Source organism: Lissotriton helveticus, chromosome 1_1 (assembly GCF_964261635.1).
Source record: "Lissotriton helveticus chromosome 1_1, aLisHel1.1, whole genome shotgun sequence".
Classification (NCBI taxonomy): Eukaryota; Metazoa; Chordata; class Amphibia; order Caudata; family Salamandridae; genus Lissotriton; species Lissotriton helveticus.
In genome coordinates this window covers 2002304045-2002329904 of record NC_136057.1, presented here as the reverse complement: position 1 = coordinate 2002329904, position 25860 = coordinate 2002304045, and the positions used below count along the sequence as shown (strand labels likewise).

The window sequence follows — 25860 nt, the reverse complement described above, 5'->3', positions numbered from 1 at the left end:
GATTCTTGCAATATACAGGATAGGCAAGATAACTCAATTGTGCAAATTGTGTAGCGTCGGCGCGTTTCGATGGCTTTTATTTCAATTTTGTGCCATCTTTTTCAAGACTGTTTTTTTGGTCTCTCTTGGTCAGCGGCACTGGGTGGTTGCCTTGAGGTTTAAGAAATCCTTTATCTCATGTTAAATGTGGAGTTCTTCTGGATATTGAACATCCGCATCCTCAACTTTAAGGCTGGTCTGAGTCTCTGATGTATCCTTTTTTTATTTCTTCCTCTTGTGCCACTTTGATGGAGTCTTGCACGAGCATGCAGGAACAATATATCTGTTTAAAGTGTTGTCTCTTTCAAAGTGTCTATGTCCTATGGCTTATATCACCTTGACAGCCTTTCAGAAATCTCGTTACTCTCCGTGCTCGATTTTATCTTTATTCACAAGTATAAGCGTCCTGAAGGGGTGGATGCTAACAGCTGTGGAGCGATATTTTGTCACCGTTTGCGTGTTACCGCCTCGGCTCCTCCACACCCGACCAGCGTTTCTCACTGCTTCGTCTGTTCCTTCGGGAAAAAGGCTCGTGCTGCCATTCCGGTGATACATGTGAGAAATATTTGTGCCCGAGGTTTGGCAGTGGGGTGAGATTCGAAATTCGAGTCAAGACTTGACCTTGCATGGTCATGAGGCTGCAGATGTCATGGGCAGCAGTCTATGGGATGGCCCCGGGCGCCACTGGCTCTAGCTACGCCTCTGTAGAAGCTTACGGGTTTAGTATCGATTTATTGTCTGCTGAGGGGTTTCGGGACCTGGATTTGGCAATGCAATTACAGACACAAGGGTGAATAGAGACACTGCTTAAGCAATCTAAATGGGATAGGGCAAAGTTTTACATCAAGGCCCCAGGTTGATGATCCCATTTTCTGTGTTGGAAACTCATTCTGTTAAATGTAACGCTTTCTATTTCAGTACCTTTGCGGCCAATTTCTTCAGTAGATCAGGTTTTCTCACCCCACACTAACACAGTAATTTGACTCCTTTTCAGATCTTATTTTACGCTAATTTCTACCCCCAATTTTCACAATGCTCTGACAATAGTTTTTCAGTAAAACACCATGAACAACATTCAGACTGGGGTTTGGAAGTTTAGGGATGACAAGATGTGTTTATTACAGAATATATAGACCTTGTACTGATAATACCGCAAGTTTTTCATGTTTTAAAATCTGCTAAAATCAGCTGTTAATGACTATTTAACCGTCCCCCCGTTTTTGTTGCACCCCAGAATCATAGAGCACTTCACAAACAGTTTAGATTGCTATGTTAGAACCTATGCAAACACCAGACAAATTGAACATGCCCATACTTTATCACTTGCCCTGTTTGCTGATACCCATGGGCCACACGATTCATGGAGAAAATGCCTGACAGTGCATTGGTGAGCTTCATTGGGTCATGCATTGCTCTCTACCTGGCACTTCAGTCATGTACATGCAAGAGGTCAGCATGGAGCCTGTGTACAGAGTCGGCAGCCTTTCTCCTTAACAAAGAGGCTGTGAAAGTAGTTCGCATATACACGAATATTCTGCTATAAATGTATGCATTTAGTTATGAGGTACTGATAATTTAACTGAAGGTGCACAATCCAACGGAGAATGCCATATGATTGGGAACCAACTGCTTGTCCAGGGTAGTGAGCGAGACATGCTTTAGGAATTCTAGTCTAATGCAGAAGTTGAAGTGCGTAGGATTTCTGGGGAATGACGGGCCTATTATTTTTTAATTTAATAAAATCAGTTCCTCTACTTTTTAGGTTGAGCTTAGAGTCAGCGCGCATGCTCTGCTCTGCGAGGCATGTTGTATTGTAGTATGTACTTGTAGCCCCACCCACTCCCCCATATTTGTCATTGACTTGTGTCATTGCCCTTTGTAAATGCTGGCTTCTGATTGATTAATAGGCTTGTTAGTCCCTCCTTAGTACCACCTTGTCTTTATTTATAACCTGCCATGAGGACTGACCCTTTTACTTTAGTTGTTACACATATGCTTTAATTAGAGCATGGGAGCACTATTTTCTTAATTGGCTTTCTTCTGCCTGCTACACGCTAGCGCCCTCTCTCAAACGCTTTTTTAAAATGTAGGCAACACTGCTACCTCAGATGGGATAATGGTGGTGCGCATTTCTTTTACCTGAACATGACCTCGCTTATTTTGTTATAGTGGAATGTCAGCAGTCCATTGCTGTCACCACGGCCTAATGACATTAATCATATAATTGCTCATATTTCAAGCAGCTGTGTAGCGTTTCGCTTAGCTAGTTTATGATGCTCACAAGGGACCTCTAGGAGCAGCTTGCGGTACTGCACCTAGACATGCAGTGTTGGTGCCTTGCTCATTAGGGACCTCTAGGAGCAGCTTGCAGTGCTGCACCAAGACATGCAATGCTGGTGCCTTGCTCACTAGGGACCTCTAGGAGCAGCTGGCGGTACTGCACTGAGACATACAATGCTGATTCCTGGCTCACTACGCAAGCAGGTCTCGCATTACTGAAAGTATGAGCTATTGGCATTGCAATATTATTTGCAATGCCAATACCTCAAACTATCAGTAATGCGAGACCCATTGCATTGCAAATGCTTGTTGTTAAAAGTCAATGGACGTGGAACGAATGCTGTATATGGTTGGATCCTGCTGTCCAAGACATAGCATAAGCCACAAACTCTTCCCTCATTTGTTCTAAAGGCACCTTATCTGACTGTTCAAAACGACTTCTCTGACCTCCGCCATGTCTTATCCAGAGTACCCAATCATCACAGCTGTCATGTGCCTCTTTACTGCTTGCCTCTGCCCACCCACATTTAAAGTAATTTGTTTTAGTTTTTTTTTGTAACAATGACTTTGCCTACCACGATCATGACACGCATCTCTAACCTTACAAATTACCGACATAAACATCAGTTCCGATCTACCTTGAAATATGACAAAGCAAATTAGGGCATTGGATTAATTAATGGAGTGAAGAAAATTATTAAAACTATGTTCGTGTGTAGTTAAAATGAATGGACAAAGTGATGCAATAAAAAAGTAAAAGTATAACTGAGAAAAATTAAAACATAATTGGAAAACAGTATTTGGAAAAAAACCTTCACAGGTTCGAAAATGTATTAAAACAAACTGGGGTGCTGTATGCAAACACAGTGCTGAAATAAATTGAATTTTAGAGTATAGGTAAAACAGTGCAGCACACTAGGTCTAGGATTGGCTAGTAGAGAAATGTATAAGGGATCTGCTTAGCATAAGTTGTTTTATGTTCTCACATTTGTTTTTTTTTCTTTCTATTTGCACCCACACAAACAAAGAATTCTATCTAAGTACGTTTAAAAATGGCTTAAAAAAAAGAACACGCATAATATGACCCAGGGACATATGTATACGTACAAGGCTATAGGAAAACACACGTCAGCACGTTGAATAACTTGCACTTTTACGGTCGCCTAATTTCAATAACCCTTTCCAGAAAAGAATAAGACGTTTGAGAAACAAAAAAACAACTATAAGTGTCAGAGATACAAAAAGGTTGAGAGAGACGCCTCTGAGGTTTGTGGTTTTCTGTGTGGAGAAGAAGATAGGTGCAGCTTTTGTGTTTCTGTTTTTAGATACTACACAGCTGCCCACAGCCTCGAGAGGCTTGTCTAAATGATGGATTAGTGCACACTGATATTAGGTTGGACTTTTCAAATCCCCAACCTTATTGTAAATGCAAAGGGTGAACACATTTGTCTCTGTGTTTTTGTGTGCGCCTTAAGCAGCATGCCCTTCCTTCATGCACGACCCAGAGGTCAGAACCAGAGGCCATGGCTACAAGATGATAGACCCGTTTAATTGTGAAATTCTGAAAAATAATCATGGAACCATATTCAGAGATTTGATTCCTATTTCCTTTACAAAATAATATCTTGACAGCCAGGAGCATATGCTAGACTCAGGACAGACTCCCCAAAAAGTAATTTTCATAAGTAAAAAAAAAAATCCAGATCATACTTTACTGGCACATTCCGGTTGGCTGAGGCAATGCCTTAGCGTGGAAAAACCTGGCTCTCCTGTGAGGGGCGGATGATTACACACACTGTATATAACCTGCGCACACCCTTGTGTAGCTTGGCACTGAGCAGCCAGGCTTATCGCAGAGGCAATGTGTAAAGCATTGGCACAGCACTCATGATAAATACACTGTCACAAAAGAGACTTTATAGGTGATGTATGTAAACAATGTATTCAACACACATAATAATCAACACAACATAAACATCCTGTCTTTCTGGACATAAATCACACTGAATTATTAGTAGCAGGACTAGGCCCAACTGTGTTAAAATAACAACAATAACATACACTCTCGGGACAGAGCATATTCTAATACCCCTAGCACCCTTATGCGGTGCAACACATTAGCAACACCAGGCCCAACCTAACAATTCTTATAATTCAGGACCACACAGTTATAGGGTGCACCCTTGGTCACAACCGTATAAAAAATATGTACATACAGATAATTATAACACATTTTAGCAGCGCCGCGACCCGAGGCAGTGTGGGTAGAACCAATGTCCACCGTAGTTTTCTTCTGGCAAGAAATCAACTTGTAAAGCAGTACCATCGGCCAGTGTCATGAATCACAGGCAGTCTGCAAACTTTCACTCCCACACATACTCAACCCGCACTGACACATGGTGCAATGCATATCAGGCAGGTCTGTATGGTACGGACTCGCACACATACACACTCAGCACCCTACTGTGGTACAACTGATACCCTGTAGGTCAACTTATAACACACTGTAGACCTTGTGGCCCAAGCCTCCCTCCAGCTCACCCAGACTGTCCTGCTCCCACAGTTGGAAGATAACCAATCTTGCTCCCCCTGAATACTAGTCACACTTAGTGTCCCAGGGAAGCAGGTGTGGGTAGGTAGCAGGGCTAATTAGGAGGTAGTTGTCAAAGGGAGTTGGCAGCCATTCGAAGTTCACCCACAGGATGTGGAGCAGAAGTGGGCTGAGGGTAATAGTCGGTCACTCACAAGGGTTTCGCAAGGGTATTCTGCAAAGCACGGGGTCATGCAGTCTCTTGACATGCTTCCGATCGCTCTCTGAAGCGTTCTTCCAGCCCAGTCAATCACTCTCACCACCCAAACCCGCGCCGGGCAATACTAACTGGCAACACAATGTTGTCGGGGGCCAGGTGAGGAGAAGGCAGTTGGGCCCGCCGTGCTGAGGGTCAAAAGGGAACAATCGGTAATGGAGAATGAAGCAGGGGAGCCCCTCGGAAGAAGGGGGCATCCTGACCGGTACAGATTGGTCAGACTTGTACCCAGGCGATTTGGGTACAATGTCTGGTGCATGGTGATTCAGGTCCCACCAGACAGCTCTGGTCACACACAACAGAAAGTTGCAAATTCCGTACCTTCCTGGAAATGAGGCACCGTGTCCGGTGTGCGTTGAAGTAGGTTGCACACATTGGTGCAAGTGCAGCAATGCCTCACGAGGTAAAATGAGGCACTACAATGGTTATGCTTCCACCTCCAAGGTACGCAACCTGTGAATTGGCCACCACATGCAATGAGCATGCAGTCGGCATGTCGCACGAGAGAGTTGCAGCACGATCGACGAAGCTGGCCAAGCAGGGTCTTTCAGTGGGTCAATCCGCTCACCAACAACAAGACGCTTATGCGTGTTGAGGTCCCCACGATGCAGGGGCCACATGCCTTAGATGCGGGCAAGACTTATTGGGCTGCGCACAAGGCAATCCTGTCTCAAGGCCCTAATCTTAGTTCCACGCTCATGCCGCACTACCAGTATGTATCCAGCAGACAATGTGGGCACTTAAGAAGCTACCGCTCTCCAGGTGTCACAAGTAGACTGTGTGGGTCCCTCGTAGGAGATCTTCGATGCCCCTGAGATCTCCTAAAGACAGGGGGTAAGCCAATAAGCTCTTGGGAGCACACCTCAGGGTGCCACACAGCAGCACGTAGTAAGCAAAGGCCAGCCACTATTCAGAAAGGGTGCACAGTCTCTTTCAATGGCAGCATACCTCCTTGTGCACAACAGATTCCTCTGGCAGTGTGCACCACACAGTTCCAGGTTCTTCTGACCCACGTCCCCACAAGTGTATCTCTACCCTGCTGAAGCATGGCACCAGTAGTTATACTGTAGTGTGCCTTTGAAGTTTGGTGTGGTTCAAAGGTACACAGATGTCTCCCCTGAATTTCAGTCCAGTCTGCCATGAGGCCGCGGAATGCCGATCTTAATCTTTTGTGAGGCTCCAGAAGCCAAGTGTCAAAACCTCTTCCTCCAATCTGTCCAGCCAGGCCCACAAATGGCAGAGGTCTGTCGGTCCAGTTGCATGCCCAATGTTTTATAGCTGTCGCTGGGTAATGCCCAGATGTGCTACTCCAGCATTCAGTGTGGACTGGAGCCAAGCAAAAAGGCAGGGAAAGCCCCCCCGCCCACTTTCTAGAAGGGATATTTCGAAACCAGTTACAACAAAACCACCCTTACCACTGAAAGGGTTTGTCAATGTGAATCCAATGATTGGAAACATTATGAGGCTGCTACACTGCAATCCACTATTGCAGCCTGAAGTAATAGCAACCATCTCCCCATGTTAGCCTATGGGACGAGCAGACCTCATAGGTAGAGAAAACACACGTGGGTATTCCTCACTACCTGGGCAGGGAGCATACATGTGTCCCTGCCCTGCCTTTCACCTACCACTCACTTCACCCCTTAAGATGTGGCCATGGGGTGCTCTGGTGGTAGTGTAAGTGTCTCTCATGTTGGCTAGGGATTTTTTTTCAAGTCCTCAAGTTGCCCCAAGCCAGAATGAAGTTTCTTTTGAACCAAAACTGTCCACAGCTCTTCTCCATTGGGGTTATTGAAGGACCACAATCAGTGTAGGGGAAGGATGGGGCAGTAATAGAGCATTGTAGGGTGGCCTCCGGTAATGATAAGAGGGAGCAGGAGGAGTAGTAAAAGAGTAGGTAGCAGTCCTGGGTTACAGTAAATGAGGGGCTCAGTTCAAAACTCTATTTTGAGTCTAGAGATCTCAGCTACTCATTCAGCTTCTATGTTGGACTAAATCTAAATATTACAAAAAAAATTACTAGGTTTGCTGGAAGTATCGGTGATGAACAATGACCTTTTGAAAGCCCAAAAGGACCAGTTTAGTTTATTCCGGGTGAATTGAAACAAGTTCAGGACCACATGCTTTCTATAATAAGACCCGTAGAAAGCAATAACCAAAATTTGGAAATGTCAGCTGATTTGAATGCAGAAGAGGAAACCTCCTGGTCTGCTGGATTACAAAGTTTGTTTGTCTCCAGACGCCCTATGCCTGTAAGAAATTAGGGGAACCAACTATGTATAGGCAATAAATACTGCATACAAAAAGAGTGATGAAGGTTGCGGAGAAAGGGCAGAAAAGGAAACATTGGGAAATAAAGGATGTAGATATATGTAGAGAGGATAACAAATTAGTAAAAGAGCAAAAAAAGAAGCACCCGATATGTATCCCCAACGTTACTAAAAAGGGGGGAGTCAAAGGGTGAAGGATCAGGCATGCGATGTAGAACAAAGGAAGTTACCCTACATCCCTGAAGTAAGACGGAGGACAGTATTGGTAAACAGATGGGTGCATTAAGCAGAAAGGGAAATCTATGGGACAGAGGAGGAAGAGAGGAAAATGGAAGTATTGGGTAGCAGGGGTAAGGACAGAGTAGGACCCTTAGAATTGGAAAGCAGGAATGGGTGTGATCTCTGGCTTTATTTTGAACCATCCCAAAATGGGAAGGGTGGCAAAAAGGTGAGAAGGTTACGCCCCCTAAATCGGACCCAGCTATTATTCTCATTTTCTAAATATGTAAGCCTGAAAGAAATAGGCACAAAAAACCTCAGCCAAGTGGTCTTTATGCAAAATAAAAAGGGAAATTAAATCACGAAGGTCTTGTTGTACTCCGGGCTGGTAAAATCAACAATTATAAAGGCATAGAAGGAGGTGGTAAAAAAAGGGATTAGGCTAGTCCCAGAATTAGAGAGCAGTGTTGGGGAAAACTGTTTGAAGTAAAAAAAACAAAAAGTGTAAGAAAGTTTTGAAAATTAGTACAAGAAGGGTCAGGAAAAACACAGAGGACGCTAGTTATAGAAGCCGCATGGGAGGATTATTTGGAGGAAATATATGGCAACAGAGTGGAGCCAATAGCAAATAGTGCAGAGACTTGGTTAGAGGATATTAGGTCCCAATTTACAGTATGGAATATCAGACGCATTATAGCGAACTAGACCCTGACTGGAGCAGCTGGACCCGATAACTTCCCTGCCATTATAATAAAAACACTGCAAGATTGGTGGGCAGAGTTCATGTCCCAGATGTTTTTGGATATATTCAATACAAGTCAGATCCCCAATAAATGGAGAGGTGCAATTATCAGACCCATCCGTAAACAGGGGGCTATAAAAGCCCCCAAGAATTATAGGTTGATTAACCTCCTAAATATGGCAGAAAAACTATTCACAAAAAGTATTTCGGGAATGCTGAAAGAATCGCCAAATTGAATCACGTGCCCCCAGAACAGGGGGCTTCAAGGAATGTTATTCCACGGTTGATCACTGGTTTCTTGTCTGGTCCATAGTGTGGAAATCTGTCGATCAGAGAGGTTATCTATTTTGCTGTTTCATAGATTTCTGTGCGGTGTTTGATATGGTGGACCGGAATTGTTTATGGAAACTTTTGGTAAAATATGACATTCCAAAGGGCCTCTTAATGCTAATTTAGGAGCTGCACAGGTGTAATCGGGCTCCGGTTATTATGGGCCAAGGAGGGAACCTTGACACAGGAAATTCCAATTAATAACGGGCTACAGCAGGGGTGTGTACTGAGCCCCTTACCTTTTTTTAAATTTTAGCCGATTTGCTTAATGCCTTGGCGGTAGCGAGGGGTGCCAGCACCAAAATAAATGACAAACATATAGTATGCAGACGATCTTGTAACTTTAGATCAAACAGAACTAGGCGTGCAGAGGACGTTGGATGTGTTGGTTGAAAACTGTAACCAAATAAAACTAGTGGTGAATATGAATAAAACTAAAGTATTGTGCTTTGGTAAGAAGGGAAAAAAGTTCAGATGATGTTTAAGTCCCACCAAGTTAGAAATAGTCAATGAATATAAGTATGTAGGTGTTTGGTTGAACAGGTCATTGAAATAGAGTACCCATATTGAAGCTCTGAAGGCTAGGGCTCTAGCCTCGGTCGGCAGTTTGAAAACATTAAATTAAGACTATGGAGAAATGTCACATAAGCGGGTTTTAAAAGCTTACATGGCCATGATACACCCGCTATTTCAATACGGTCCCGAGCTGTAATAGATTAAGGGGAAAATCAGATGGTATGCAGAGGAGGAGAAATGTTTAAAGCGCTTGCTGTCCCTACCTGGATCTGCCATGATTCATGCAGTAAGAATAGAGACTGGTATGATATTTTGGAATATACTGGCCCAAATGGCGCAAATAAGATAATGGCAAAGATTGAGTGTAGAATTGAAAGTCTCCCAGTGATGTTAAAATGAGATCCAGCAAAGTGAATTAAAATGGGCAAAAGGTGTAAGGAAAAATCTGGTGGCGGTATGTAAGGATATTAAAGTAAAGTTGTGCCCACAGAAGTTTCAAATAGAGGTCTCAAATAGAAAGTTAAGGGTATTAGGTAAAGAACTGTCCCATGAATATAATCAGCACTACTTGAGGGGGGAAAACGTCAGTACAAATCATGATAAAATCTTGGTAGAATGAAGCATGGGTTCCGTATGTAGATGTTCTACCAAATTGCAGGATTAGGTGTGAATTGTTAAGAATAAGGATTGGCATCAACACCTGTTTTACCAATGACCAGTTAGAATACAAAACTATACTATCTGAAGAGAACACAAAATCCGATTTATTGCACATTTTAGTAGATTGTCTAAAAGTTTTACCCCATTGAAGACTGATTTTTACGACCAACATTTTTAAAATATGGTACTAAAAGCTGTGCGCAAACTATAGAACTTTTAACGGATATGTGTTTTTTGGCTAGAACATGCGCCATTGGGAGGTTTATGATGAAGTTAAAAAGGTCCTTTAGGTGCAAAAAAAAGTGAGGTTTTAGGTAATTTATGTTAATGAACTGCTGATTGTGCAATAAGGTCCAGATGCTAATACAATGGAGAATTTGTTAAGTTGATTTGATTTTAACAGGATTTGAATAGTTGAATTTGAACTGTGTTAAAATATGTTTGCAAATGTGAGAATGCATATACATAAGGTGAACATTTTGCATTTGGTGGTTTGTAAAGGCCAAGCGGTCTAAATAAACATTATTATGACGGACTATATTTAAAGCACTTTTGTCCAATTCAAACTTACATAGCAAAAAATCAAAATCAGTAAAACAAAAGATATAAATGAATAAAAGGTATAGGTTGCAACTTGCTTTTTTTTTTACTGGGAAGTAGCTTCAGTTTGTTTTTAACACTTCTAATTGTAGAATTCAAAATTGTACTATGTTTCATTGAAAATAATTAAGTGCAGTGGTACTATGAAAGGCAGCACTTCAATTTTTTTTATTTTTATATTTTCAACAGATAGTCCAAGAACAGTTATTAACACATCATAAATACATCTCGAAGGAAGGCACTAAGCAAATGTAATCATAAGGGTTAACCCTTTACCCCAACTCCGCAATCTTAACCATATGTCCTTAACCTCATATTTTTACCATTTATGTTTAACCTACCCCTTAACCGTATAACTTTAATGTCATACCCTTAAACTCTTTACCTCATGCCATCAGCCATCTACCCTTAGCCCTATACACCAAACTCAACCCAATGTCTTTACCCCTATACTTAATCCCCTGAACCCAACCCTAACCCCGCAGTTTACCCTCTATGCCCTTGAACCCGTACTTCTAAAATGTTACCCCTTTACCCATCACACCTGTACTCCAAAGCAATCTCCGTAATGCCTAATCCTATACCCTCAACACCTATACCTTTATCCCCTTAACCCTTCTCTCTAGAGACTTAACCCTTAAAACTATACCTTTAGCTCTATACCCTTTGCACCTAAACCCTTAACTCTGTAGACTAAACCCTCAATCCTGTATGCTAACCCCATATGCATAACCTGTACACCTTTAAAACAAAAAAAATCACTTTAAGCGCTTTAAACTATACCCTAATACTTTACCCAATCCCGCAAACCCTTAAACATTAATTCTTAATAATTTACCCATAGTTCAAAGCCCTGATCATCTAACCTTCTGTCTCTTCACCCTTTTCACGCTGTCTTTATTTACTTCAGTATATTTTGAGAACAACCCTTATGGGAAGTGTTCCCTTTTCCCAGTTTTTATTTTTTATAACTAATTATTGGGAGGTGTTATTTTTAGAAGTGTTATGGTTGACGTTTAGAGGTAATACTCAAGAGATGATTTGAATGCAGCAGCCCATCAGAACCTGCGATTATTGGAGAGTCGTCATGTGATAATAATGCAGGTACAGGGAGAGAGATGGAAGTGCAGTGTTTAGATAAATGCCATGAGAGTAATGGTACAGAAGAATAAACAAAAGGCGAACTGGAAGAGACCAAGATAGAGGGGAATACAGGGTGAAATTAAGAAGAAGGTGGAGATACAAGTGAGGGGCCACAGAGGGGAAGTGAAAAAGAAAAGGGGTCAATGATGTGCTTTGTTAAGAAGCAGAGTTGCTGGGTGATCTGTGCTGTTGCAGTCAAGGCTGAATATAGGAAGATTTTGTGAAGTGATGGAGACCCTAGGTCAGTCGTGGCTGGCATGACTCGCGGGTGGAGGGGCGGGGGGTCAAACGGGGGTTAATTTGAAAATAATATTAAAACTTACCTTCGCCTCTGGTCCCACGTCACTTCTCCTCCTCTCTCTGCTCTGAGTCCCAGGAAGCAGGCAGCCTCCCTCTCCTCCCCTAAGCCAATCACAATGCTGCAATGGCAGCGTTGTGATATGCTGGGACGCCGACCGCACAGGCGTCTATGGGGAGGCCGTTTCCTCCATGCAGGCTGCGTGTAGCCTATATGATGGGTGAAAACGAGAGAGTGCGTATGACTGGATTGGTCGGCCCAGAAACATAAAATGGTATTCATAATACCATTTTATGTTTCTGCTTCTCGCACTGCGAGAAAGCAGTGAGGCGACAATCCTCCGCCCATATGGAGGAGCCGCCCCTGCTATAGGTAAAACAAGCTGTGGGAATTTAGTCCCATAATGAAAGAAGGAAGGATTGTTGATGAAGTGGGAATTTTTGAAGCAGATTTAGTAACTGAAAAGTTACAGGCTCGAGCGGTGGGAAAATAAGGAGCAGAAAAGGGCAGAGGTGGATGAAATGTAACCTCCAGGTTATTGGCAGAGGACCAGAGCTGGGTGCAGTAAGACATCTGGAGATGGGAGAGGGGAGAAGACAAACTAAAAATTGGAGTTTTGGTTTTAGAGGGGTAATCTTTTGGTTTCATTTTAATTTGAAGACCACAAAGTTAGCTAGAAAGCTGAGACTGGAATGAGTCATTGAAGCAGGGATGCCGAGTTTATGACAAATTGCAAAAAACACAGTTGATGGACAGAATGTAGAACAGTGTCATACATTCACCCCAGTACAGAGATCTGGGCCTAAATCCATCGTTTTTTGCACTCCACACCACCCTGGGTTAGACACTGGCTATATGCAAATCAGCTCTGACCCTGTGCCTCATGGGAACAGTCCAGTCCGAACCACCAAGCCATGACTTTCCCAGACCGGAATCAAGCATCCAAGGACCGGTTTCTGGCTATCAGCCTTCATCAGCCTGGATAGCTTGACTCCAGTGGTGTGGAGAGCCTGGGACTCACGTCTGAGCATACCCAGCACACTCGGGGTGAAAATTGCAAAAAGCACAGTTGATGGACAGAATGTAGAACAATGTCATACATTCACCCCAGTACAGAGATCTGGGCCTAAATCCATCGTTTTTTTGCACTCCACACCACCCTGGGTTAGACACTGGCTATATGCAAACCAGCTCTTACCCTGTGCCTCATGGGAACAGTCCAGTCCGAACTACCAAGCCATGACTTTCCCAGACCGGAATCAAGCATCCAAGGACCGGTTTCTGGCTATCAGCCTTCATCAGCCTGGATAGCTTGACTCCAGTGGTGTGGAGAGCCTGGGACTCACGTCTGAGCATACCCAGCACACTCGGGGTGAAAATTGCAAAAAACACAATTGAGGGACAGAATGTAGAACAATGTCATACATTCACCCCAGTACAGAGATCTGGGCCTAAATCCATCGTTTTTTTGCACTCCACACCACCCTGGGTTAAGCACTGGCTATATGCAAATCAGCTCTGACCCTGTGCCTCATGGGAACAGTCCAGTCCGAACTACCAAGCCATGACTTTCCCAGACAGGAATCAAGCATCCAAGGACCGGTTTCTGGCTATCAGCCTTCATCAGCCTGGATAGCTTGACTCCAGTGGTGTGGAGAGCCTGGGACTCACGTCTGAGCATACCCAGCACACTCGGGGTGAAAATTGCAAAAAACACAGTTGATGGACAGAATGTAGAACAATGTCATACATTCACCCCAGTACAGAGATATGGGTCTAAATCCATCGTTTCTTTGCACTCCACACCACCCTGGGTTAGACACTGGCTATATGCAAATCAGCTCTGACCCTGTGCCTCATGGGAACAGTCCAGTCCGAACTACCAAGCCATGACTTTCCCAGACCGGAATCAAGCATCCAAGGACCGGTTTCTGGCTATCAGTCTTCATCAGCCTGGATAGCTTGACTCCAGTGGTGTGGAGAGCCTGGGACTCACGTCTGAGCATACCCAGCACACTCGGGGTGAAAATTGCAAAAAACACAGTTGATGGACAGAATGTAGAACAATGTCATACATTCACCCCAGTACAGAGATCTGGGCCTAAATCCATCGTTGTTTTGCACTCCACACCACCCTGGGTTAGACACTGGCTATATGCAAATCAGCTCTGACCCTGTGCCTCATGGGAACTGTCCAGTCCGAACTACCAAGCCATGACTTTCCCAGACCGGAATCAAGCATCCAAGGACCGGTTTCTGGCTATCAGCCTTCATCAGCCTGGATAGCTTGACTCCAGTGGTGTGGAGAGCCTGGGGCTCACGTCTGAGCATACCCAGCACACTCGGGGTGAAAATTGCAAAAAACACAGTTGATGGACAGAATGTAGAACAATGTCATACATTCACCCCAGTACAGAGATCTGGGCCTAAATCCATCGTTTTTTGCACTCCACACCACCCTGGGTTAGACACTGGCTATATGCAAATCAGCTCTGACCCTGTGCCTCATGGGAACAGTCCAGTCCGAACCACCAAGCCATGACTTTCCCAGACCGGAATCAAGCATCCAAGGACCGGTTTCTGGCTATCAGCCTTCATCAGCCTGGATAGCTTGACTCCAGTGGTGTGGAGAGCCTGGGACTCACGTCTGAGCATACCCAGCACACTCGGGGTGAAAATTGCAAAAAACAAAGTTGATGGACAGAATGTAGAACAATGTCATACATTCACCCCAGTACAGAGATCTGGGCCTAAGTCCATCGTTTTTTTGCACTCCACACCACCCTGGGTTAGACACTGGCTATATGCAAATCAGCTCTGACCCTGTGCCTAATGGGAACAGTCCGGTCCGAACTACCAAGCCATGACTTTCCCAGACCGGAATCAAGCATCCAAGGACCGGTTTCTGGCTATCAGCCTTCATCAGCCTGGATAGCTTGACTCCAGTGGTGTGGAGAGCCTGGGACTCACGTCTGAGCATACCCAGCACACTCGGGGTGAAAATTGCAAAAAACACAGTTGATGGACAGAATGTAGAACAATGTCATACATTCACCCCAGTACAGAGATCTGGGCCTAAATCCATTGTTTTTTTGCACTCCACACCACCCTGGGTTAGACACTGGCTATATGCAAATCAGCTCTGACCCTGTGCCTCATGGGAACAGTCCAGTCCGAACTACCAAGCCATGACTTTCCCAGACCGAGTGGGCTGGGTATGCTCAGACGTGAGTCCCAGGCTCTCCACACCACTGGAGTCAAGCTATCCAGGCTGAATGAAGGCTGATAGCCAGAAACCGGCCCTTGGATGCTTGATTCCGGTCTGGGAAAGACGTGGCTTGGTAGTTCGGACTGGACTGTTCCCATGAGGCACATGGTCAGAGCTGATTTGCATATAGCCAGTGTCTAACCCAGGGTGGTGTGGAGTGCAAAAAAACGATGGATTTAGGCCCAGATCTCTGTACTGGGGTGAATGTATGACATTTATTTATTTTGAAGGTTTTATAGAGCGCGGACAAGATCCTTGCGGATATCAGAGCGCTTTACAGTGATCAAAGCTGCTTTAAAGTGATCAAAGCTGATTATACATAACGAATAGAATGTCACACTATACAGGCAATATTATGAAGGAGAGAACAAGCATGGGATAACCGTACGAATACACAGGAAAAGTCGAAAAGTACAGACTTATGGGATAACAATACAAAAACACAGGAAATGTCGTAGAGAACATAACAGGAGCATCTCGCTTGATTAAAGTCCAGGGCAGGATAAAGTGACAAGAAAGATTAGATGGACCCTTAACAAAAGAACGGGATAGTAGTAAGGGTACTATTGCTCTCCAGATTTACTTAGAATCTAGTCAAGTAAATTTTGCCATAGGAATTATTTGTATAGTTTTTCATCTTCTTTGCTATATAGATCCCAGGTCTGGGCTTCCTCTTCTTACAGCTCATTAAAAAAAGTGTCACACGTCTGTCCATGCGCACTGTTCGAGTACTAGGAGTTTGAGACTTGAGGGTGTTTGGGAAAAAAAATACACTAACAAAAACTGTCTGATTAAATAAATTAATTATGCAATACTCAATTTTAAAGTTCAGTTCTGAAAGGTGGATATATATATGGGGCTTCCTCTGCTACCCTCAGCCCCCACACACTGCCTCAATGATCTGCCACAAATGGACAAACAAACAAAAAGATTGTGTACCGTTTCTTCTGGGGTACTTACTGGTCAGTTTGATCTTCTGGATCCTGCCTCATTCCGCTCTGATGATGAACTTCAGTTCAGTTAAACTTATTGACAGGGTGGAAGCAGGAGTTGGTCCAAGACCGGAGCAGATGGCCCATTGGTTGAGTTTTCGGCCCCATCAACACATGCAGTGTTTGCCTGGGCTAGAACTGCCAGCATCCGCGCCAATGGAGGCACTCTTTTTTTCAAAGCACTTGTCATGGTCTGGGCGCGAGAGAAAAGCAGCAGTTAGTTACCCAGGTTTTAGGGTGCAATTGGTCGAAGGTCACTAAGCAGTGACGAAAATACAGAGTTGTTTCCATTTTGAAGTTACAAAAAGTGTCCAAATGGACAATAATCTGCTTGGCCAAAATCTTGGTTGTTTATGTACAAAGCGGTTCACGCTGCATTCTATCCATATTTATCTGGTGAGGATGTTACAGGGTATGGACCTTGTGCATATAAACCCATTAGCACAGAAATCAAAGGTATCTTAATATTATTCAGAAGTCCACGTATTTATTGTATTTAAAACACATTAATCAACCACCAAGGCTATGAAAAAAGAATGCAGTACATATGTATGTCATTAAGCACACGATTCCTTCAAATGGATTTTACTTGGCAAATTCAAGAACAAACATAAAAAGAAAAAGATATCCATACACAACCAATGTCATCCATGGACTATTGACTAATGAAAAGAAGCTTTGTCAACAGGAGATTACATTCAAACATTTTCTAGTAGGACTCAACCTACTAAATCTAACATACCACGTTTTGATAATTTTCTATCACACAGCACTGCACATTTACTATTAACACGTGTTTCTTCTCCGAATTGAAGCTGACACTGTACTTTTAAAATGTAATTATATCCACCGTGAATGCTAGCAATTAATTCCAAGCTACACTGCAACGAATACTATCTGTAAAGTGACAGCTTTGGACGAAGCATTATTTTTTGAAAAAAAATATATTTTTTAGGACACACTTCTGGGACATTTTAAAAGAAAAGCTTAAACAAATTCTTGAAATCTATGTTGGTCAGTGGGAGGCGTTTTAGAGAAGGATTACTTTGCTTCTTTAAAAAAAAAAAAAAAAAAAAGGTTCTGATGCTTCCCTATTCAAATTTTGCCTAATAATGGACATCTATTTACAGGAAAAATGTATGTCATAGTGATACACTTTTGCTACAGTGTGGGCTTTGTTAGCGCGCATGGGCTTGCCCAAGAGCTCTGGGTACAAGGTTTAGCCTTCAGCCATACTCCTTAACCAGTTCCCTATATCACTATAGCCCAATGGGCATGGCAACGTATGTCTTCCTCCCGCTTTACGCGTCTGTATGCATCTTTCAATATAAAACTTAGGTGACCATATTTAGTTTTTTGGGACGGTTGTGCAAATTTGTCATAATTCCAAAAATACATTTCTGTGACCGCGCACATGTCTAGTATTAATCAGTACTGGTACTGTACATAGGACATTAGTCTGGGCAGTGCACATTGGTACAAGTGAAGAGTTTATGTTCGGGATAGGGCGCATACTGAGCACCATTTGTAGGTACTTTGATAAAGTATAGCCATTGTTACCTAAGCAAATAAGCATACTCACACATCTAGAGATTATGCCCAACTACGCCTAAGTGAAATGAGGGAGTATGGAGATGGTCAGCATTTTCCATTCCTAGGGGCCACTTTTATTTTAAAGTGATGCCCTTTGGCAAGAAGAATGCCCCTACCACCTACTAGGGGCTACAGGCAATCTATCTGTCAAGATAACTGCGGGGGTTCTCTTGTCAAATAACTCAAAAAAATGAACCAACCAAGCACACAATCTCTTAAAACAGTCCTTTATCACTAAAGTCAATTGCCTCCCAATTGTCTGGATCCCACAGTCAAGAAGACAGTTACTCAAATACTGCATACCGAGTTCCAAGAGACTAGGGCAAATGCATACAATATGGACAACTGATACATGTTCCACAAAGTGCATATGTAATTGGCCATCTTAGGCTCCAGACTTGCACCAGTGAGGTATAAAAGGCTAACTGATTACATTTGAAAAGCACAAAACAATGTTCACTTTTGGGACACATAGCTACTTGTAGGCATTGCTGTAACGTGGAGTATATTTTAGTGACTGGCCTATTAATTTTCAAAGTACTCAGAGATTTAATATCAAATGTGAAACTTATATCCTTAGTGGTTCGAAAAAGCTGTACTTTCCTAATAGACTTAGATTAAGGATTATCCAACCAAACAGAGGCTAGCTTATTTCTCGTCGAAGTTTTGGGGAAAAAAAAAAGGGCTTCCTTTAAAAGTGAAAGGGAAATTGCACCATTCGCCAGCAATTCTGCAAAATTCCACATGGCTGAATGTTTCCACATCAGCTCACCCCTGTTTTTGTTCTACATTCTGTCCATCAACTGTGTTTTTTGCAATTTTCACCCCGAGTGGGCTGGGTATGCTCAGACGTGAGTCCCAGGCTCTCCACACCACTGGAGTCAAGCTATCCAGGCTGAATGAAGGCTGATAGCCAGAAACCGGTCCTAGGATGCTTGATTCCGGTCTGGGAAAGACATGGCTTGGTAGTTCGGACTGGACTGTTCCCATGAGGCACAGGGTCAGAGCTGATTTGCATATAGCCAGTGTCTAACCCAGGGTGGTGTGGAGTGCAAAAAAACGATGGATTTAGGCCCATATCCTTGTACTGGGGTGAATGTATGACATTGTTCTACATTCTGTCCATCAACTGTGTTTTTTGGAGTTTATGACAGTCATATGGCAAGCAACTCAAAAAGGTAACCACTGCTCGGTTAGTTGGATAGCTTTTCATATACTGAGCTGGATTTTCCATTTTTAATTGTGAACATTGACTTTTTCAGTAGAAGTTATTTCCTTACAGGAGTAGTTGGATGTATGAGAATTATGCCCTGAAACGTCCATGTAGAACTTTACAGCTACCTTTCTACTTCATTTTTTGCTGCCTAAGAATAAGTGCTTGATTACTTTAAAATACAAATGGCTTTTGTTGCCCATGCATGAATAGCATGAGTGTTCTTGAATTTGGTCAAACTCAACATGATATCTGAATTGCAATCTTCCCAATAAGGAATCAAATCGAAACCTCTATTTCTGCTTGCTATAATTATTTTAGTATAACGACCCTTGACCCTTGGGTAGGTCGCTCCCCCACCGCTGCAGCCCCGCCTGCCTTGACCGCTGTTCCTGACCTCATCCTGCTCCTCTGATCGGCGCTGTACTTCTGCCGCACGATCACCGCCGTGCCCCTGCTTCTGTGACCCCGTGTGCCTGCCGTCCCCGTTCTCTTCTGTACCCCGAGAGAGTGTCCCTGAAGTTTTTTCGGGCTTCTTGCCCATTCCGTGCCTTTCTATTGTCTTTTTTGTGGATCTTCGCGATCCCTGCCGGGCTTCTCAGCCCCGTTTTTCCCGCCGCTGACTCCAGTGCGGCCCCACCCCCCTACACCCATTGGCCAGCCTACCCTGCCACCACCCAGCTGACCCCTCCTCCCCTCTTATGGCGGCCGCTGTGCGGCCGCGCCGGTGGCACGCCAAAGGCGCGCCAAAGGCATGCCCGTCTGCGCCCGTCCGTGCCTGGACCGCGCCCAGCGCCAGAACCCCTGGCCCCCACCGCTCACAAAGCACCCGACTGAGATACGACTCCGCCGCCCTCAACGCACTCAACACCAGACGAACAACCGCCTGCTACCAAGCCACCCCTAAGCGAACCCATGGACCCTTCACCTGTCAAGCCTGCAAATACACATGCCTCCGAACCTGCAGACCACCCACCGGACCTCGCAACAGCATCAACCACCTGAAGTGCATCCTCCTCAACACACACTCCGTCCACAAGCACGCCATCGAACTATGGGACCTCCTGGACACAACAGCATCAGACGTCGCCTTCATCACGGAAACCTGGATGAACGCCTCCTCGGCCCCATACATCGCCATAGCCATTCCCGACGGATACAAGATCACCCGGAAAGACCGCACCAACCGGAGGAGGAATCGCCATCATCTACAGGAACACCATCAACATCACGACCACCACCGAAGACACACCCCTCGCCGCCGAACACGTACACTTCCAAATTCACACCGACCCCAAGACCACCCTCAGAGGAACACTCATCTACAGACCCCCGGGCCCACGCGCACAATTCAGTTAAACCATCGCCGACTTCATCAGCCCGCACGCCCTAGCCTCACCAGAATACATCCTCCTCAGGGACCTGAACTTCCACCTGGAGAAAAACAACGACAACAACACCACCACCCTGCTCGACAACCTCGACAACCTCGGACTCAAACAACTGGTGAGCACCCCCACCCACATCGCTGGCCACACACTTGACCCCATCTTCTCCGCCTGCAACCACGTCTCCTTCAGCCACTCTTCTGGACTACACTGGACCGACCACAGATGCGTCCACTTCACCTTCAAATGGGACACTCACCACCATCGAACTCAACAAATCCCCCGCAGATGCTGGAGCAAAATCACCACAGACCAGCTCCTTTCAACACTGAACCAGAACCCACCAGCCAATATCACCGACGTCAACAACGCAGCCCTCAACCTCTCACACTGGATCACCAACTGTGCCGACAACCTCGCACCGCTTAGGAACCCCCCAGGCGGGACCAGCAACAGGAAAACCCCACGGTTCACGGCCCCCCCTTAAAGAATCTAACAAAGCCTGCCGTACCCTCGAAAAAACCTGGCGCAACGATCGAACCACAGAAAACATGTCAGCCCTCAAGATCGCCACCCGTGAACACCACCGGCTGATCCGCTCCACCAAAAGGACATCGTTCAAAGAGCGACTAGACAACAACAACCACAACAGCAAGGAACTCTTCAACATCGTTAAAGGGCTTTCCAACCCCAGCGCCAGCTCCAACGACATCACGCCTACACAAGAACTCCCTCGCCTCGTTCTTCCACCGAAAGATCGCAGATCTACACGACCGCTTCGGACCCCAACCGCCTCCTACCACCGAAACAGAAGCCCCCACCACTACCCTAAGCTCCTGGACCCCTATCAGCTCCGAAGAGACCATAAGCATCATGAACTCCATCCACTCCGGCTCCCCCTCGCACCTCTGCCCCTATCACATCTTCAACAAAGCCGATACCATCATCGCACCCCATCTCCGGAACATCATCAACAGCTCGTTCGCCTCAGCCACCTTCCCCGAGAGCTGGAAACACGCAGAAATCAACGCCCTCCTAAAAAAAAAACACGGCAGACCCCAATGACCTGAAGAACTTTCGTCCCATCTCTCTTCTTCCCTTCCCGATCAAGGTCATCGAGAAGACCGTCAACAAACAGCTGACCGCTTTCCTCGAGGCTAACAATTTGCTCGACCCATCCCAGTCTGGATTTCGAGCCAACCACAGCACAGAAACCGCCCTCATCGCAGTCACCGACGGCATCAGGACCCTGATGGACAACGGAGAAACAACCGCCCTCATCCTCCTGGACCTCTCGGCAGCCTTCGATACTGTGTGCCACAGCACCCTAATAACCCGCCTCTGCACCACTGGAATCCTTGGAAAAGCCCGGGACTGGGTCATCTCGTTCCTCTCCGACAGAACCCAGAGAGTCCGCCTCCCTCCCTTCCGCTCAGAACCCACCGAGATCATCTGCGGCGTACCCCAAGGTTCGTCGCTCAGCCCAACCCTCTTCAATATCTACATGAGCCCCCTCGCCTCCTTCGCACGCCAACACAACATCAACATTATCTCCTACGCCGACGACACCCAGCTGATACTCTCCCTCACCAAAGAGCCAGCCACGGCCAAAACCAACCTTCAGGAAGGCATGAAAGATGTCGCGGAATGGATTAAGCTCAGCCGCCTTAAACTGAACTCAGACAAGACGGAGGTCTTCATCCTCGGACAAACCCCTTCAGCCTGGGACGACTCCTTGTGGCCCACGGCGCTGGGCACCGCACCGACCCCCTCGGACCACGCACGCAACCTCTGGTTCATCCTGGACCCCCTCCTCACGATGACCAAGCAAGTCAACGCTGTCTCGTCATCATGCTTCAACATCCTACGCATGCTCCGTAAGATCTTCCGGTGGATCCCCGCCGAAAGACGGTCCCCCATGTCCTCGTCACAAGTCGACTGGACTGCGGAAACACCCTATACGCAGGAACTACCGCCAAACTTCAGAAACTACTACAACGCATTCAGAACGCCTCCGCACGCCTCATCCTCGACATTCCTCACCACAGTCACATATCTGCCCACCTGAAACACCTGCACTGGCTCCCCATCAACAAGAGGATCACCTTCAGGCTCCTCACCCATGCACACAAAGCACTCCACAACAGGGGCCCCGGATACCTCAACAGCCGCCTCTCGTTCTACAGGCCTGCCCGTCAACTCCGCTCAGCCAGCCTCGCCCTCGTCCCACGGATCCGCAGAACCACCGCCGGAGGAAGATCTTTCTCCTACTTGGCGGCCAAAACGGGGAACTCCCTCTCCACATGCCTCAGTACTACCCAGGACCATCTCGCCTTCAGGAAACGCCTCAAGACCTGGCTCTTCGAGCAGCAGTAGCCCCCCCCCCCCTCCTCCAGCACCTTGAGACCATCTCGGGTGAGTAGCGCGCTCTACAAATGACCTGATTGATTGATTGATGGACTGTAGTTCTTTGTTTTGTTATTAAGTCACAGCAACTGTTCATGTCTGAGGTGTTGTCCTGGGTGCATCCAGAGTGTTCCCAGAATGACTTCAGACCATCCTTCTACTAAGCATTTATCTATGCCAGTTTCGGATTGGTTCATCCTATATCAAGCGTTTTTTAAGTGTATGGTAAAGCTCATACCATTTGCAGCAGCCCAGCTTTCTAAACTTTCCAGTGTAGTACTAACATCTGATTGGCTTGTCCTCATCATTTGTAAAAATGTAAATTAACACTAGCACTAGAACCAATCACTGAAACCCTTCAATCTTTACTAAGCTTACAGGGTTCCATTTATCATTGCCCTTTTTCTGAGAAAACTTAAACAAATGCAGAAAAATCATTTAATTGGTTATTTGTTGGCCAACTCGTTTGAAATATTGCTGCTCAACTAGTGTGAAATCAATACTTCGTGACTGTATATTCCAACAACAACAAAAAAGGGAAAGAAAATCCACATAAATAAAAATTTTTAGGTTTGCTGTTGTTAAATCTCCTAAAAGTCAACACTGCCACAGTTCAGGAATATAGAATGATACACATTACATAAGCTACGTTAACACTGATAAGTCCTATAAACTAGGCTTTTCTTGTTCCAATAGTTATTAATCCACAACCCAGTATTCTTAGAGGCTGACCATTTGTTGGTTCCCTTAGGGACCCATGTAAGGGGACAGCAGCTAGATGGACCTACCTGAAGATGTCTCACAAGACCGTGTATATTCTGGAACTCTCTCTCTGCCTCCATTGCATCACTTTGGGGGAATTTTGGAAAGTGTAGAGCAAAAGCAGTGCTTTTTGTTGTGAATTTCCACATAAACTCTTGTAGTTCTACCCTCGCCTGAGCTATCAAATGGGAAACAGCCTATAATAATAAATGGTGTTGATTTGGCTTTAGTTCCCAGGGGAGGTCGTGTGAGTGATGTGATTTCAAGCAGTGGTGAATAGCTCTTCTCACCTGTGGCACCTGAGTAGGAGCAGAGAGAGGGTGAAAGCCGGCAGCTCTTTCTGATATAGACCATCTAGATTGTCACATTATCAGACCTTGATGCAGACAACAGGAACTCTCACATATAGGTATTTATTTATCGAAATGTCCAGTCTGAGCTATTATGAAGTGATTGTGTAGGCAAAAAACGATGTTGTCGCTTGTCAACCTAGGGGGACCCATACATCATCTAAAGCAAAGAAAGTAACTTTGGGATGATACTGTTCATCCCACTCTTCTAGGGTGACCAGACGTCCCCGTTTTCCCAGGACGGTCTCCGTTTTTGGAGAAATGTCCCCGTGTCCCGACACTTTTCTCCAAGTGACTCAAATGTCCCCGTTTTCAATCAGTGTCCCAGTTAAACACAGAAATGTCCCTGTTTTTCATTGTTTCGGTTGAGTATGCGCCCGCATGCTCTCTTTGCACTGGCGTAGCAAGCCTGTGATGTTTTATTGATTTTTGGCAAATATATGCTATAGTCCTTAAAAGTGTAAATGTAATAAATGTACTAGTGCTGCTGTGTAAAGGAGAGGGGTGCCAATAAAAGACCTCGGATTTATTTTCTGTAATGCTTCATCTCGGTCTGTGGAAGGAGCGGTCATTGTAGTCCTTTTTCTATGTCTATGACAGCTGTCAAATAATCATACTTTTATGTCGATGGTTACGGCAAACCGTAGTCCTACTTCTATGTCTATGACCTGTCCCCGTTTTTTGTTTTGAGAATCTGGTCACCCTACACTCTTCCTTTCTTTTGTGGTCCATGGTTCATGCAGCACCCATAGCTTGTGAATATTTGGTTTGGTTGTGATGAGTTCGCATCTTGTGCTCGAACTTACTAGATGCCTATGATGAACTGCAACCTGTTAAAATGTGACAGTAACCGAATATGCATGGACGATTGCATTACAAATGACTTGACCGCTACCAAAAGGATGGACGCTTTCTCTTTTTGTTCTATCCCAGGAAGAGTTTTACGGCAAAGAGTTGCTTCTGACTGACCGAGAAACTGTGGAGCAAGAAGCAGGTGATATTTTGAAAGCTGCTGCTGATTCCGATGTTGCGTTCCTGGTGGTTGGGGATCCGTTTGGGTGAGGACAATTCCAATTCTGGTCTATGTTTCTGTAACAATGTCTGTATTTTTCTGCATGCAGCCGTCAATCACCTCTGCTCTTCTGAAATATTTGCCATGTCATACTTGTTTTTTACCTTCCCGTTTTTCCAAACTAAGGGCCAGATGTATGCAAGGGCTTAACCCATCCGTTAATGATGGGGAGTAGGAATAAGCATTAATGGTGCTGTGTGGGTTGAGGCACAGAAGGACTGCCCAGCAGCTAAGCGGGTATTTTCTAAGAGGGCTGGTGCATGGTGTGCTGGTTTGTTGCCCTGAAGGATTGCTGGAAAACATCTGTTTGGTAGCCCCGGGGCAGTAGGCGATTTTTTAATGTTAGTAGCACTTTTGTTCATTACTGCTGATAGAGCACAACTCAACGCAGCACGATCCCCCGGTATTTCGTGTTGTAATATAAATTCTCCAAGTGTCCAGTTCTTTGATTGAATTTGTTTATTCCAGGTGAGGCAGCCTGCTACTCTCTTCACATAAATAATGACTCAAGAAATTCCTAACAACAAGGTTTTGATTATTATGCTCGTTGTGGGGTGTGCTTACCTTTGTACAATTTTTGTGGTTTTTGGCCTGTGCTAATGAAACCTTAAAGTCCTACTGTATAATGGTGTTGCGCTATTTGTGTGAGTGTCGGTCACATCTAGACTGGCCAGAAGCTATCCGGGCATTTTTCGCGGGGGCTGGAAGATGTAGGTGGGTTCATGCATGGCAGGGCTGCTTGAAGGGTGTTCATATAGGAGATCAGGGGCTGACAGGATTTTAGAATGCTTAATAAGTGGGACCACCACATTCCTCTTTTTTCCAATGTGGAATTCAGTGTTCGGGCTGTTCTACTCTTCCCTTTGATCCCCTAATCAACCGTGACTGCAGGGTATACCAGGGTTACTTACA

General features: G+C 45.1%; 1 protein-coding gene across 1 annotated transcript in view; it reads left to right on the top strand.

The window, feature by feature from the left end:
• DPH5 (diphthamide biosynthesis 5) overlaps window positions 1-25860 on the top strand; it is a 375297-nt gene that overhangs the window by 54394 nt on the left and 295043 nt on the right. Inside the window, exon 2 of the mRNA XM_078644604.1 lies at window positions 24810-24934. Within this exon, the coding sequence (XP_078500730.1) occupies window positions 24810-24934 (125 nt within the window). The remainder of the gene's footprint in view (window positions 1-24809; window positions 24935-25860) is intronic.